Here is a 14996-nt window from a genome sequence, read left to right as displayed (position 1 = left end):
TAGTCCATGAAAGAGACAGCATCGGTGAGGCAAAGGTCATAGATGGTGAAATTAGTGTGGCCCAAGAGCCACACCATTGCGTTACGTCGTGTTCGGGGGTTGGCCTGAATGTCCAGGGTAAGGAACCAGTCGATGGACAGATTGTCCGGTTTAGTCCCACCGATCAGCGCTAATAGCACACGTGCAAGGTCCCACACTTCTGAGACGTGAGGGCATAAGAGACGATGCTCTCTGGTGTCTCCGTCACCACATCGGCCGCAAGCAGCCGAGGGCCGTAGGCGGATGGCCGCCGGCGATGATTAGTGGGTATTAAATTGTTTACGACGCGATACCATAGCGCTGAAACTTCCGTGGGAAGGGCTGGGTGGTTGATATTGGCCCAAGCTTGGTGCCAGATGACCGACGGTCGTCTGTCCTCCAATTTATGTGGTGTGGGCTGGCCTCGAAGTGGCTGGTAAAGACGCTTAGACGTGCGTGCCTCGTCAGTGGCCACTGTTAGGACGTAACTTTGATTGAGGTAATAGTCGTTGACTATCGTCATCCGGAACGGAATATGTATCAAACAGACTGGTGCACTCGCCGATTGCGGGCGATAACGGTCGAAAAGCACCGCCGTTGTCCCACGTGGGTCAATCTCACGCAAAGTGGCGATACGGTGAATCAGGAGGTTCGCACATTTGTGGGGAAAGTCAATGAGCCCAAGGCCACCATCGACCTTTGGCAGTGTACAAGTCTGCGCATCAACATTGAATAGTGCATGCCGCCACAATAGGCAATATACAGTTTGTGAGATGGCTGTGCCGGGTTGTTTCGGTAGCGTAAGGAGTTGTGCGGCATACCATGCCCGTGATAGGACGTAAGCATTAATCAGTTGGATTCATTGATGGAGGTCGAGTCGTCGATCAGCGTGACTCAAGCAAAGTCCTCTGATGCGCGTGAGAATTCGCCTCCACGTGAGTGATTACATGAGCTACGGGCAGGCAGTCACCTCAAGGTCCAAGATATGTTGTTCCCCCACGATCCGGTACCATGGGCGTTCGATGGTCAATGATCGTGGTCCTAGCGGGATTAGCACCATTTTGTTGGAATTTAACATGGCACCGGACGCTAGTTCATAAATGTTGAGGACTTGGCGAACTGAATCGATGTCCCTGGCGTTTGCCACAAACACACCGACATCATCGGCGTAAGCCGCACTGCGGAAGGTGACGCCTGGGAAAGCGACACCATCGACCATCCGTCCGATGTCACGCAGCATGGGGTCCAGCGCCAAAGCCAACAAATGCATCGACAAGGGACACCCTTGGCGAACTGAGCGTCTGATAGGAATTGGTCGTGATCTGCAGCCGTTCACAACGATTGTGGAATTGGCTCCATCCAAGTAGTGCTGGGTGACTCTTATGAAGCGCTCCCCGAAACCCATCCGCCACATAACGGCCTGTAGCTATGGATGGGAGACCCTATCGAAGGCTCCGGCGAAATCTAGGGAAAGAATTGCAGCCGGGGTTCGAGCGTCGGCGTTGAGTAAGACAGCATCACGGTATTGGTTGTCTTTGACATATGGCAAAATACAGTAAATAGCGCACCCTTTTTCTGTTCCTATACCCGAACAGAGTGAACGAGTGATTCTAATTCATCAGTGGTGTTAAACTTGACGAATAGTTGGCAGGGATCTACAAGTCGCCAATATGTTCACACCTTCAAAATTACGAGTTTTATTGGGTCACGTGTACTCGGAAACAAAAATACAGCGTTTTCTGTTAGAAAAACAAATTTTATACACTTTTATTTATTGATAAAAAGTTTACGGAAACATGATAGTCATTACTTTAAGAAACACCTGAGATTACTCATTAAGGTTAAAATCAAACTCAGGCTGCAGTACATATTGCGACATAATTATTAAATCTTACTAAGCAAGCAATAGACGACCAGAGAGATCAATACCTTACTGGCAACCTCATTGTGTTTGTTTGCAGTAACACGAGAGAAGAAATTTCGCCTTTATTTTCATACTAACAATTTCCCTTTTAACAAGCTACCGACAAGTTTTAAAAAATTACACACTGGAGAGAAAAAAATTAAATAAAATTTGTAGCTATGAAAGTTTCTTATGGCAGAATTGTCTCTTTCTTTATTTCATGTCATTTGCGAAGGTCTCGATATCTCGAATGGTTTACAGCAGGGGTCTCCAACCTACGGCCCGCGGGCCGAAACCAGCCCGCGTGGGCCGGAAAACCGGCCCGTGTTAGCTGGCCGGACATCCCCGATATTCGGCCCGCCAAATATTTGAGGTGGTATCTATACTGCCAACAATTGGGTTTCGAGTCCTATCGCGACCAATACACCTCGACATTGGCTCTCCTACTCGCTACAAGACTACATAACTAAACTTATTGTTGCACCGCTTGAAATAACAATGCGTTGACATACCCTACCTCTGTTACGTCTTGCAGTAATAGTGTTGCTAACAATGATTTTGAGATTTCGTTAACTTTGCAGGACGCTTTCGTGGAGAATGTGCAGTGACATACTTTTTTGTCGAAATTCGCCAGGATAAAATACGCCAGAATTTCGGTCAGGTACGTCCACCAATCAAAATTATGTAATTAAATAAAAATCGTAGTTCGTTTCAGTGCTAACTATTTCCACAACTTTAGGTTTTTGCGATTTCATCTTTCCTTTAGCCTTACATTACGGTGATCATGGAGTGCTAGGATGCTTTAATCCCACTAGGAAGATCTTGGCCCTTATGACTTCGTGCAGCAGTCAATGTGGCCCGCGTACTAAAAAGTTTGGAAACCCCTGTTTTAGAGGATATGGAGTATATTTCAAACTTGCGAGCATTCGATCGGAAGTGAACGTATTAAACAAAATCCATTTTCTCTAGATTGGAGACAGGTAAACCATTCCTCCCAAGTCTAAAGAAAAATTCAATATGTTAAACAATTTCATACATATGGTGTAATATGCGCCAAAGACAAAATCAGAGCGAACCTAATATTTCACTGAAAACTTTTCGAATTTGGCACGGAGTCTTACTTTAATGTACTACGATGAGTATCGCCATTGTTGAGATGACGGGCATTTCACCACGAAGGTCATATAAATCTATAAGTAATGTGAAAATCCAACTTTTGGAATGAGTAGTTTCTGTAAAATCTTTTGAGAAAGACTGGATGGCACTCACCACGGTACTGTCAGCGCAGCACTTCGCCAACCGGCGCGCCGAAAGCGAGTAAGAACGCCTCGTTCGTTGCAGCTGTCAAGCAACCGCGAGCCGGGTGCCATTGCGTGCTGCCTCAGTAAGTGACAAGGGGTGAAGCCGCCTCGTGAAGGATGCCCCTCAGCATCTGCTCTGGACGGCTCACCGTTAACATGTGGCGTAATAAGAGAAAAATAGTAAACATGAAAAAAACACGTAATATTAAAATTCATTTGTTGGCTCAAATGGTTCAGATGGCTCTGAGCACTATGGGACTTAACATCCGAGGTCATTTGTTCACTTCTCGATGTCTACAATAGTTGCTGTGAACTAAAATACTGGAGGTGCTTTCTCGAATCAGAATGAACGATAGTAGAGATGAGAGTACACGGAAGGTATATTTGACCCAGAACCCCGGAATGACTCTTCACCTTGCTTCGAGAACATTGGAAACTACACTACTGGCCATTAAAATTGCTCCACGAAGGCGAAATGCAGAGCAGATGATAAACGGGTATTCACTGGCCAACCGGCCGGAGTGGCCGAGCGGTTCTAGGCGCTACAGTCTGGAACCGCGTGACCGCTACGATCGCAGGTTCGAATCCTGCCTCGGGCGGGGATGTGTGTGATGTCCTTAGGTTAGTTAGGTTTAAGTAGTTCTAAGTTCTAGGGGACTGCTGACCACAACAGATAAGTCGCATATTGCTCAGAGCCATTTTGTATTCATTCGACAAATATATTATACTAGAACTGACATGTGGCAATTTGCGTGCATAGATCCTGAGAAATCAGTACCCAGAACAACCACCACTGGTCGTAATGACGGCCTTGATACGCCTGGGCATTGAGTCAAACAGAACTTGGATGGCGTGTACAGGTATAGTTGCCCATGCAGCTTCAACACTATACCACAGTTCATGGTGAATGGCATATTGTGACGAGCCAGTTGCTCGTTCTGAGGAATCAGAACCCAGAACAACAACCTCTGGCCGTAATAACGGCCTTGATACGCCTGGGCATTGAGTCAAACAGAGCTTGGATGGCGAGTACAGGTACAGCTGCCCATGCAGCTTCAACACGATACCACAGTTTATCCAGAGTAGTGAATGGGGTGTTGTGACGAGCCAGTTGCTCGGCCACCATTGACCAGACGTTTTCAGTTGGTGAGAGATCTAGAGAATGTGCTGGCCATGGCAGCAGTCGAACATTTTCTGTATCCAGAAAGGCCCGTGAGAACCGGCAACATGCGGTCGTGCATTATGCTGCTCAAATGTAGGGTTTCGCAGGGATAGAATGAACGGTAGAGCCACGGGTCGTAACACATCTGAAATGTAACGTCCACTGTTCAAAGTGCCGTCAATGCGAACAAGAGGTGACCGAGATGTGTAACCAATGGCACCCCATACCATCACGCCGGGTGATGCGCCATTATGGCGATGACGAATACACGCTTCCAATGTGCGTTCACCGCGGTGATGGCAAACACGGATGCGAGCATCATGAGTATGTAAGTAGAACCTGGATTCATCCGAAAAATGATGTTTTGCCATTCGTGCACCCAGGTTCATCGTTGAATAATCCATCTCAGGTGCTCCTGTCTGTGATGCAGCGTCAAGGGTAACCGCAGCCATGGTCTCCGAGCTGATAGTCCATGCTGCTGCCAACGTCGTCGAACTATTCGTGCAGATGGTTGTTGTCTTCAAAACTTCCCCATCTGTTGTCTCAGGGACTCGTGGCTGCACGATCCGTTACAGCCATGCTGATAAGATGCCTGTCATCTCGACTGCTAGTGATACGAGGCCGTTGGGATCCAGCACGGCGTTCCGTATTACCCTCCTGAACGCACCGATTCCATATTCTGCTAACAGTCATTGGATCTCGTCCAACGCGAGCAACAACGTCGCGATACGATAGACCGCAATCGCGATAGGCTACAATCCGACTTTTATCAAAGTCGGAAACGTGATGGTACGCATTTCTCCTCCTTACACGAGGCATCACCACAACGTTTCACCAGGCAACGCCGGTCAACTGCTATTTGTGTATGAGAAATCGGTTGGTAACTTTCCTCACGTCAGCTCGTTGTAGGTGTCGCCACCGGCGCCAAACTTGTTTGAATGTTCTGAAAAGCTAGTCATCTGCATATGACAGCATCTTCTTACTGTCGGTAAAATTTCGCGTCTGTAGCACGTCACCTTCGTGGTGAAGCAATTTTAACGGCCAGTAGTGTAATTCCTTGTCCAGTGTCAGGACTTGGTGAGAAGGGTAAGTGTCAGACGTTAGCAGGCTGTGTGTGTGCTGCGCAGGCGACCTGTTCGACATGCTGCTGCCGATGCTGAGCATCTACCAGGAGTACGTGCGCAACCACCACTACAGTCTGCAGGTGCTCACCGAGTGCAAGCAGTCGGCGCCGTTCGCGCAGCTGCTGGCGCGCCTCGAGAACAAGCCGGCGTGCCAGGGCCGCTCGCTGGAGACCTTCCTCACCTACCCCATGCACCAGGTGAGGCGCAGCGCAGGCAGCACAGCGCATGCTACTCGTTGTCCAATCTGAGCACCAGCTGACAACGTACACCCAGGCACACTGACTGAAATCAAGCGGCACACGGATACTACTTATCAGACAAGGTACCACCGGCACAGCAGGGGGACTGAACAGTGGCAACACCACCAACACAACACCTTACCGTGGCTAGTACGGTGTTTGGCTTTCGAGGGCATCTTATACCATTCTTTTTGCATAATAGTGGCAATCCGAGGTAGGGGTGATTTAGGCGGACAGTGTTCGTGCACACTTATCTCCACCCTATGCTACAGATCTGACTGATGAAAATGAATAAATCACAAACTAATGAAGGGGCCGCTATGAACTCGCGGAATCAGGGAGTAAGTGGTTTACCCAGGCGAGGGCAGATTAGCGGTCCTAGGGCATACATGGACGCAGGACTCGGTAATTATCTTCGGCAACATAAAAGCTTCCTAAGACATAAATATGAGATCCAAAGAGAAATACCAAATTTATTTCGAGTTCCCAAAGACAAGAAAGTATTCTTATAATTAAGTGTGTGGGATCATAATTTATGAGAAATCTGCTATACAAGTTTAGTGGGAATGGATGAGGTGCATATTAGTTTGCGAACCTGTAATTCTTGTTTATCATATCCAAAATAAGGAATCTGTCTGCTACGATTAAATTAAATCGTCAACAGAAAGGAATAGCCTTAGGGCGTACTGCTGTGAGATATTTACATTCTGTACATCTACAGCGTCGCTTCGTACCCCAGATGTTGCTGTGGATCACTGTGTATAAACACCACTCTAGACTACTTATTTAATTTCTTTTTTTTTAAGGACTTGCTGTCATTGAGCCCATCAATAGAAACATCAGTAATTATTTTCCTATTTAAACTTCACTTAGCAGTCGATTCTAATAATTACTTCTCGATGATTCTCCACGAATATTCTGATCATGTGCAGACAGAAACAGAAAAAAAATGGCAGCTGCCTGTACGAAGAGGAAGGAAATCCAGCTCATTTCCCTTGCCCTTAATGTCTCCTGATTCTGTTGAATTGCAAACATTTGCTTACATTTTCCCTGTTTTCTTTATACATTCTGCGAGATGCTTCCACTGCGTCTTTGAACTGCAAGCTTAACTTCTGGATCGCTAGCCTGCTCACGCAACTCGTCGGCTGTCTGAATGTACACACATCAAAACAAGTTTTGCATCACCTCGGTTCCGAGAGTTTCGGACCTGTACAGAAAATTGCAATAGAGATCCACATAAACACTATTTCCGCTTTTTTTATTGCTCATGAAAACCACACATTGCATGTTGTACCACCATACAGCGAGACCTTCAGAAGTGGTTGTCCAGATTGCTGTACACACCGGTACCTCCAATACCCAATAGCACGTCCTCTTGCATTGATGAATGCCTGTATTCGACGTGGGAAACTACCAACAAGTTCATCAAGGCACTGTTGGTTCAGATTGTACCGATCCTCAACGGCGATTCGGCGTAGATCCCTCAGAGTGGTTTGTGCGTCGCGTCGTCCATAAACAGCCCTTTTCAATTTATCCCAGGCATCTTCGAAAGGGTTCGTGTCTCGAGAACATGCTGGCCACTCTAGACGAACGATATCGTTATCCTGAAGGAAGTCATTCACAAGGTGTGCACCATGGGGGAGCGAATTATCGTCCATGAAGACGAATACCTCGCCAATATGCTGCTGATATGGTTTTACAATCGGTCTGAGAATGGCATTCACATATCGTACAGCTGTTACACCGCCTTCCATGACCACTAGCGGCGTACGTCGGCTCCACATAATGCCACCTCAAAACAGCAGGGAACCTTCACCTTGAGGCACTCACTGAACAGTGTGTCTAAGGCGTTCAGCCTGACCGAATTGCCCCCAAGCACGTCGCCGACGACTGTCTGGTTGAAGGCATATGCAACACTGGTCGGTGAAGAGAACGTAATGCGAATCGCGAGCGGTCCACTCGGCATGTAGTTGGGCCCCATCTGTACCGCGCTGGATGGTGTCTCGGTAGCAAAGATGGACCTCGGCATGCACGTTGGGAGTGAAGTTGCGCATCATGCAGCCAATTGCGCACAGTGAGTCGTAACACGACGTCCTGTGGCTGCACAAAAAGCATTATTCAACATGGTGGCCTTGCTGTCAGGTTTCTCCGAGCCATAAGCCGTAGGTAGCGCTCATCCATTGCAGTAGTAGCCATTGGGTGGTTTGAGCGAGGCATGTCATCGACAGTTCCTGTCTCTCTGCATCTCCTCCGTGTCCGAACAACATCGCTTTGGTTCTCTCCAAAACGCCTGGACACTTATCTTGTTGAGAGCCCTTCCTGGCACAAAGTTGTAATGCGGATGCCATCGAACTGCGGTATTGGCTGTGTAGGCATCGTTGAACTACTGACAACACGAGCCGTGTACCTCCTTCCTGGTGAAATGACGAACTGATCGGCTGTCGGACCCCTTCCGTCTAGTAGGCGCTGCTCATGCACGGTTGTCTTTGGGCGGGTTTAGTGATATCTCTGCGGAGTCAAAGGGACTGTGTCTTTGATACAATATCCACAGTCAACGTCTATCTTAAGTAGTTCTGGGAACCAGGTTGATACAAAAGTTTTTTGATCTGTTTATTACTTCTTGATATGAGGATGATTAGGACATGGCAACATTTCAGATTATGTCTTGCAACTCTGAGATGGTCTTGATACTTCATTCGGGTGACACAGAATCAGCCTGCTAAATTCACTTGAAACTGTCTTCGTATTTCAGTTAAAAATTGTGAACAGTTTTCATCTATGGAGTGTCACCTAAAGTGTCACCTAACTATCAAATGTATGTTTTTTAGTCCAGGAAGATCATTCCACGCAGAAACTATAGCTAATTTCGTCTTCATTGCGAATTATCTCTCTGAGCTATTACTAACACGATGACGGAGCAGACACTGCTGCGGTAGGTCGGTAGGTCAGCAAAAACTATGTTGAAGACGCGTTGGTAACAGCTCCTAATCTCGCAGGAGGCTAATAGCGGTACGGTTTGCTGGAAGTGACAAATAATCACATTAAAATCGTCCTATATGACACGACGAAGGGCTATTCCCCGACTTCATTTCATCGATAACACTGGCCCTGTACAGGGCAAAGATGTTGGAGGTTCCTGACTTCCCCCTTCTATTAAATCTAAAATAGCCACAAACCTATGTACCAGCCTCCTTTTCACTGGTAAATTGTAGCCGCAGTGGCAGATTACGTCATAGGCTGCGGGAATACTGGTTACTACATTGTTGTCACTGCACGGTGTACACAAACATTTCACACTGAAGAACAAACTGCAATAATACATATTTTATGTTTGCCAACATGAGTGCACAAACGTCCGCTGTAGATCTTGGGCACAAGGCGCGATCCGTCGCAATTACCTGTGCTGGTGGCAGGCGGTCGTAGGTCAGTGGAGCGCAAACTGTTCTGATCAGGGCAGACAGCCACCAGCTCGTTTTCTCTAGGTTTTACTGTTATTGGCAAGTTATGAAATGAGGGAATCTATTTCTGAGCTTCCAACACATGCAGACTGTCAGTAGACCGAAGAGTTGTAGTTCACTACTAAATTACGGAAGAAGCGGGTTCAGTAAACCTGCTTTTTGTTTTTTCTTTCTTTCTTTTTTTCCACTGCGCGTCGTTTGCCACTGCGAGTAGCTCAAGCGAAAAGCAACACTTCCTGTGGAAATTTCAGCCTCCTACAGTGTTGGCAGTGTGTGTAGACGGCCGTTACGTGATTTTGTTTTAGTGCTTCAAAATCAAATAGTTCACTGCAGGGAATCAGAAAGCCACAATTCTCACCCAGTGTGGCGCACCTGTCCTACGACAAAATTATGATTGAGACGAACGATCTCTTCCGTGGTCCGGCGGGTTGGTACTGTGTTATTATACATAGGGTCTGGGTTCTGATCCCACTGGAGGCGTAGGTTTTTAATAGCCACTACTGCATCGTATTTACCTCTGTTTATGCCAAACGAAAAACATGCAGTTCCACTGTGGTTCCAAGTTCATATCAAACGTGATGTCTTATGTCTTTTCGCTACCGACTACAGATGGGGTAGGGCCACGATAGAAGCAGCATGTAGAAACTCTGTCACGCTAACCTTCCTTACTCCAGCATTTTTATTTTAGTTAAGGAACAAATCGCCATGTAAGCTTCCAGGGCAGTTATTGTACCTCTTATTTCAGCTTGCGATGTTGAATATAGTGGTTATGGTTACATGGGATTTGATCCCTTCGCATTCACAGAACGCCATCACCTCGTTGTTTTCACAACGTTCCAAACTCCTCAAATACTCCACGTAAGGGACGGGTCAGGAATCGAATACTGGTTCTATACAAAAATGTTCATAATGTCCTTTCAGACTTTCAAATGTAACTGTTGATGCAAATTTGTTTTGATTTTTAACATCTCTTTATTCAATAAACTTCCAGTAACGTTATGTGACGGCTTCGACTCCTAGAGCGACACACAACTTTTCGTCACATCACTTCAGCTTCAAACATACCACTGCTAGCTACTGGTAAAAAAAGAATTCGGTAGTTAAAGTGTCTTCTTGTGTAGTTAGCGAGGACATGTGCGGGGTTCGATTCCCAGTCACCACTGTATTCTTCGTGAGGTCATTCCCAGTTCAAACATGCGCACATCTCGCTTCTGGTGAGAGAAATACATACTTAATGTCCATTCGTGGCTAGAAAACAAAGACGATTGGTGGCGGGTTCGACATTCTGGAACACAGATATTATTAATTTTCCTCGTACTGCACTTTCAAGCATCTTGTGACAGCTGACAAAATTCGATATATGCCCTCTGTCTGTGGCTCCACATAACGATCTGATAAGCTGCTGTGTTCGAATCGCCATTCAATATACACATTACGTCATTTCAAATTTGTTAATTCGTTTTTATTGTCACTGTGTTATATAACATGTAGGATACATGGTTTTTGAATTGGACGTAGGTCAACGTGCCATCAGGCATACAATTAAATTTACTAGTGATATGTTGTTAATGGTGAGGTTTCGATAGAGCCCTTGAAGCTGTGAATCGTGGTTTTTGTTAAGTGATCTGGTCATTAATCAGCTTACTTTTGCGTAAGCTGATTAATGACCAGTGAGCGACGCTTAATAGATGATTGCAAAATCTTGTAGGGGACAAGGGTAATAGAAAGACTGAGGCATTAGTGTTATAGTCATTATTTGTGTCAGGTATTAATGAGAGTGGTAACACTTTGCAAATGTAGCGTCTCGTAATAAGTTGAGTTTACAAGCGTTTTGTACCTTGTCAGGCTTTCCCTAATATTTATAGAATCGTTGTATTAATTTACACCTGAAACTATCGCCATACAAAATAGCTCAAATGGCTCTGAGCGCTATGGGACTTAACATCTGAGATCATCAGTCTCCTAGAACTTAGAACTACTTAAACCTAACCAACCTAAGGAAATCACACCATCCATGCCCAAGGCAGGATTCGAACCTGCGACCAGAGCAGTCGCGCGGTTCCGGACTGAATCGCCTAGAACCGCTCGGCCAACCATGGCCGGCTATCGCCATACAGGTCAGTGTTTTCTGGTGGTCACTTGTGGTAACCGTTGTCTATAGTCCAATGGCTGTACCGAACCGTGATTAAAAGACTTGTAAGACAGTTACGTTATGTGGGCTGCACGCAATTCACGCGAATAGTAATTCACGTACTTCGGAAACTTTTGAGCATTATAGTATATGTAGACCAAAACTACCAACTGTCTGAATAAATTCTGTTGACCGAACTCCTTATATACAACACCCTTATCCACCTGATTCTTACTTTTACAAGTACGGCCTGCGTTTTCCATTCCTTTCAACATTTTGTAATCTGCCTCGTTCTCCGCCACTACCTTCTCTTACCCTTAAGCTGTTCCAAGTCATTAAGGTATCTCTATTTCTTGAGCTGACGTCTCTGCTGGCCGTCCGTCTCCCGCAAACTTTAAATGCCAATACCCTTGCATACCCCATCCTTGAAAATACTAGGCTTATGACCCACTTACACAGTATCTCCCTTCTTTCTCGTAACACACACGGTTTCCGAGCACAGTGTTAACTCTCTCCCACAGACCAAATGACAGTCCCACAGACTCAGCGACTATAATTTGCTCCGCGTTCCCCATCTCAAATGCTGGCTGCGACCCAGCTGAATTTCTGCCACTTCCTACATCCCGTGACACATTTCTGAATAACTATCCACACTTTTTGTCAGTTTAAGATGGATCGCGAGCTGTATACCTACCTCTAATCGATTGCTTCACAAGCAAGTGTTTCGTAAAGTATAACCAAACGTTTTACCTAGTTTATAGTTGGTTCCGTTGTAAAATAATAGATACTTTTGGTTAGAACACATGACTGAATATTCCATTCATACTAACCACTTTATTTACGTATGCTTACTACATCAACTCCTGCCCCCATGAACCATGGACCTTGCCGTTGGTGGGGAGGCTTGCGTGCCTCAGCGATACAGATAGCCGTACCGTAGGTGCAACCACAACGGAGGGGTATCTGTCGAGAGGTCAGACAAACGTGTGGTTCCTGAAGCGGGGCAGCAGCCTTTTCAGTAGTTGCAGGGGCAACAGTCTGGATGATTGACTGATCTGGCCCTGTAACATTAACTAAAACGGCCTTGCTGTGCTGATACTGCGAACGGCTGAAAGCAAGGGGAAACTACGGCCGTAACTTTTCCCGAGGGCATGCAGCCTTGCTGTATGATTAAATGATGATGGCGTCCTCTTGGGTAAAATATTCCGGAGGTAAAATAGTCCCCCATTCGGATCCCCGGGCGGGTACTACTCAATAGGACGTCGTTATCAGGAGAAAGAAAACTGGCATTCTACGGATCGGAGCGTGGAATGTCAGATCACTTATTCGGGCAGGTGGGTAAGAAAATTTAAAAAGGGAAATGGATAGGTTAAAGTTAGATATAGCGGGAATTAGTGAAGTTCGGTGGCAGGAGGAACAAGACTTCTGGTCAGATGACTAGGTTATAAACACAAAATCAAATAGGGGTCATGAAGGAGTCGGTTTAATAATGAATAGGAAAATAGGAATGCGGGTAAGCTACTACAAACAGAATAGTGAATGCATTATTGTGGCCAAGATAGATTCGAAGCCCACACCTACTACAGTAGATATTGAAGGGTGACGAAAATTTAATAGTCATGCGTGACTGGAATTCGGTAGTAGGAAAAGGGAGAGAAGGAAACTTAGTAGATCAATATGGACTGGGGCTAAGAAATGAAAGAGGAAGCCGCCTGGTAGAATTTTGCGCAGAGCACAACTTAATCATAGCTAATACTTGGTTTAAAAATCATGAAAGAAGGTCGTATACATGGAGATACTAAAAGGTATCAGATAAATTATACAATGGTAAGACAGAGATTTAGGAACAAGGTTTTAAATTGTAAGACATTTCCAGGGGCAGATGTGGACTCTGACCATAATCTATTAAAACGGAAGAACCTGCAAAAAGGTGGCAATTTAAGGAGATGGGACCTGGATAAACTGACTAAACCAGGGGTTGTGCAAGGTTTCAGGGAGAGTATAAGGGAACAATTGACATGAATGGGGGAAGGAAATACAGTAGAAGAAGAATGGGTAGCTTTGAGGGATGAAATGGTGAATCCAGCAGAGAATCAAATAGGTAAAAAGATGAGGGCTAGTAGAAACCCTTGGGTAACATAAGAAATATTGAATTTAATTGATGAAAGGAGAAAATATAAAAATGTAGTAAATGAAGCAGGCAAAAAGGAATACAAACGTCTCAAAAATGAGATCGACAGGAAGTGCAAGAGAAACCCAGTTCTAAGCAAAGAAGGGAAAGCAGAAAGGTGGAAGGAGTATATAGATGGTCTATACAAGGGCTATGTACTTGAGGACAATATTATGGAAATGAAAGAGGATGTAGATGAAGATGAAATACTGCGTGAAGAGTTTGACAGAGCACTGAAAAACCTGAGTCGAAACAAGGCCCCTGGAGTAGGCAACATTCCATTGGAGCTACTGACGGCCTTGGGAGAGCCAGTCCTGACAAAACTCTACCATCTGGTGAGCAAGATGTATGAAACAGGCGAAATACCGACAGACTTCAAGAAGAATATAATAATTCCAATCCCAAAGAAAGCACGTGTTGACAGTTCTGAAAATTACCGAACAATCAGTTTAATAAGCCACGGCTGCAAAATACTAACACGAATTCTTTACAAACGAATGGAAAAACTGGTAGAAGCCGACCTCGGGGAAGATCAGTCTGGATTCTGTAGAAATACTGGAACACGTGAGGCAATACTGACCTTACGACGTATCTTAGAAGAAAGATTAAGGAAAGGCAAACCTACGTTTCTAGCATTTATAGACTTAGAGAAAGCTTTTGACAATGTTGACTGGAATACTCTCTTTCAAATTTTGAAGATGGCAGGAGTAAAATACAGGGAGCGAAAGGCTATTTACAATTTGTACAGAAACCAGATGGCAGTTATAAGAGTCGAGGGACATGAAAGGGAAGCAGTTGTTGGGAAGGGAGTAAGACAGGGTTGTAGCCTTTCCCCAATGTTATTCAATCTGTATATTGAGCAAGCAGTAAAGGAAACAAAAGAAAAATTCGAAGTAGGTATTAAAATCCATGGAGAAGAAATAAAAACTTTGAGGTTCGCCGATGACATTGTAATTCTGTCAGAGACAGCAAACGACTTGGAAGGGCAGTTGAATAGAATGGATAGTGTCTTGAAAGGAGGATATAAGATGAACATCAACAAAAGCAAAACGAGGACATTGGAATGTAGTCGAATTATGTCGGGTGATGCTGAGGGAATTAGATTAGGAAATGAGACACTTAAAGTAGCAAAGGAGTTTTGCTATTTGGGTAGCGAAGTAGAGAGGGTATAAAATGTAGACTGGCAATGACAAGGAAAGCGTTTCTGAAGAAGAGAAATTTGTTAAAATCGAGTATAGATTTAAGTGTCAGGAAGTCACTTCTGAAAGTATTTTTATGGAGTGTAGCCATGTATGGAAGTGAAACATGGACGATACATAGTTTGGACAAGAAGAGAATAGAAGCTTTTGAAATGTGGTGCTAGAGAAGAATGCTGATGATTAGATGGGTATGTCACATAACAAATGAAGAAGTATTGAATAGGATTGGGAAGAAGGGAAGTTTGTGGCACAACTTGACCAGAAGAAGGGATCGGTTGGTAGGACATGTTC

At 45.1% G+C, this 14996-nt stretch overlaps 1 protein-coding gene across 1 annotated transcript in view; it reads left to right on the top strand.

Annotated features, from left to right (window-relative positions):
* The window catches only part of LOC126281292 (ras-specific guanine nucleotide-releasing factor 2-like), a 1771818-nt gene that overhangs the window by 970464 nt on the left and 786358 nt on the right, over nt 1-14996 (top strand). The window contains exon 7 of the mRNA XM_049980119.1: nt 5512-5705. Within this exon, the coding sequence (XP_049836076.1) occupies nt 5512-5705 (194 nt within the window). The remainder of the gene's footprint in view (nt 1-5511; nt 5706-14996) is intronic.

The sequence above is a fragment of the Schistocerca gregaria genome, chromosome 7 (genome assembly GCF_023897955.1).
Source record: "Schistocerca gregaria isolate iqSchGreg1 chromosome 7, iqSchGreg1.2, whole genome shotgun sequence".
Classification (NCBI taxonomy): domain Eukaryota; kingdom Metazoa; phylum Arthropoda; class Insecta; order Orthoptera; family Acrididae; genus Schistocerca; species Schistocerca gregaria.
This window is presented reverse-complemented; position numbering and strand designations above follow the sequence as displayed.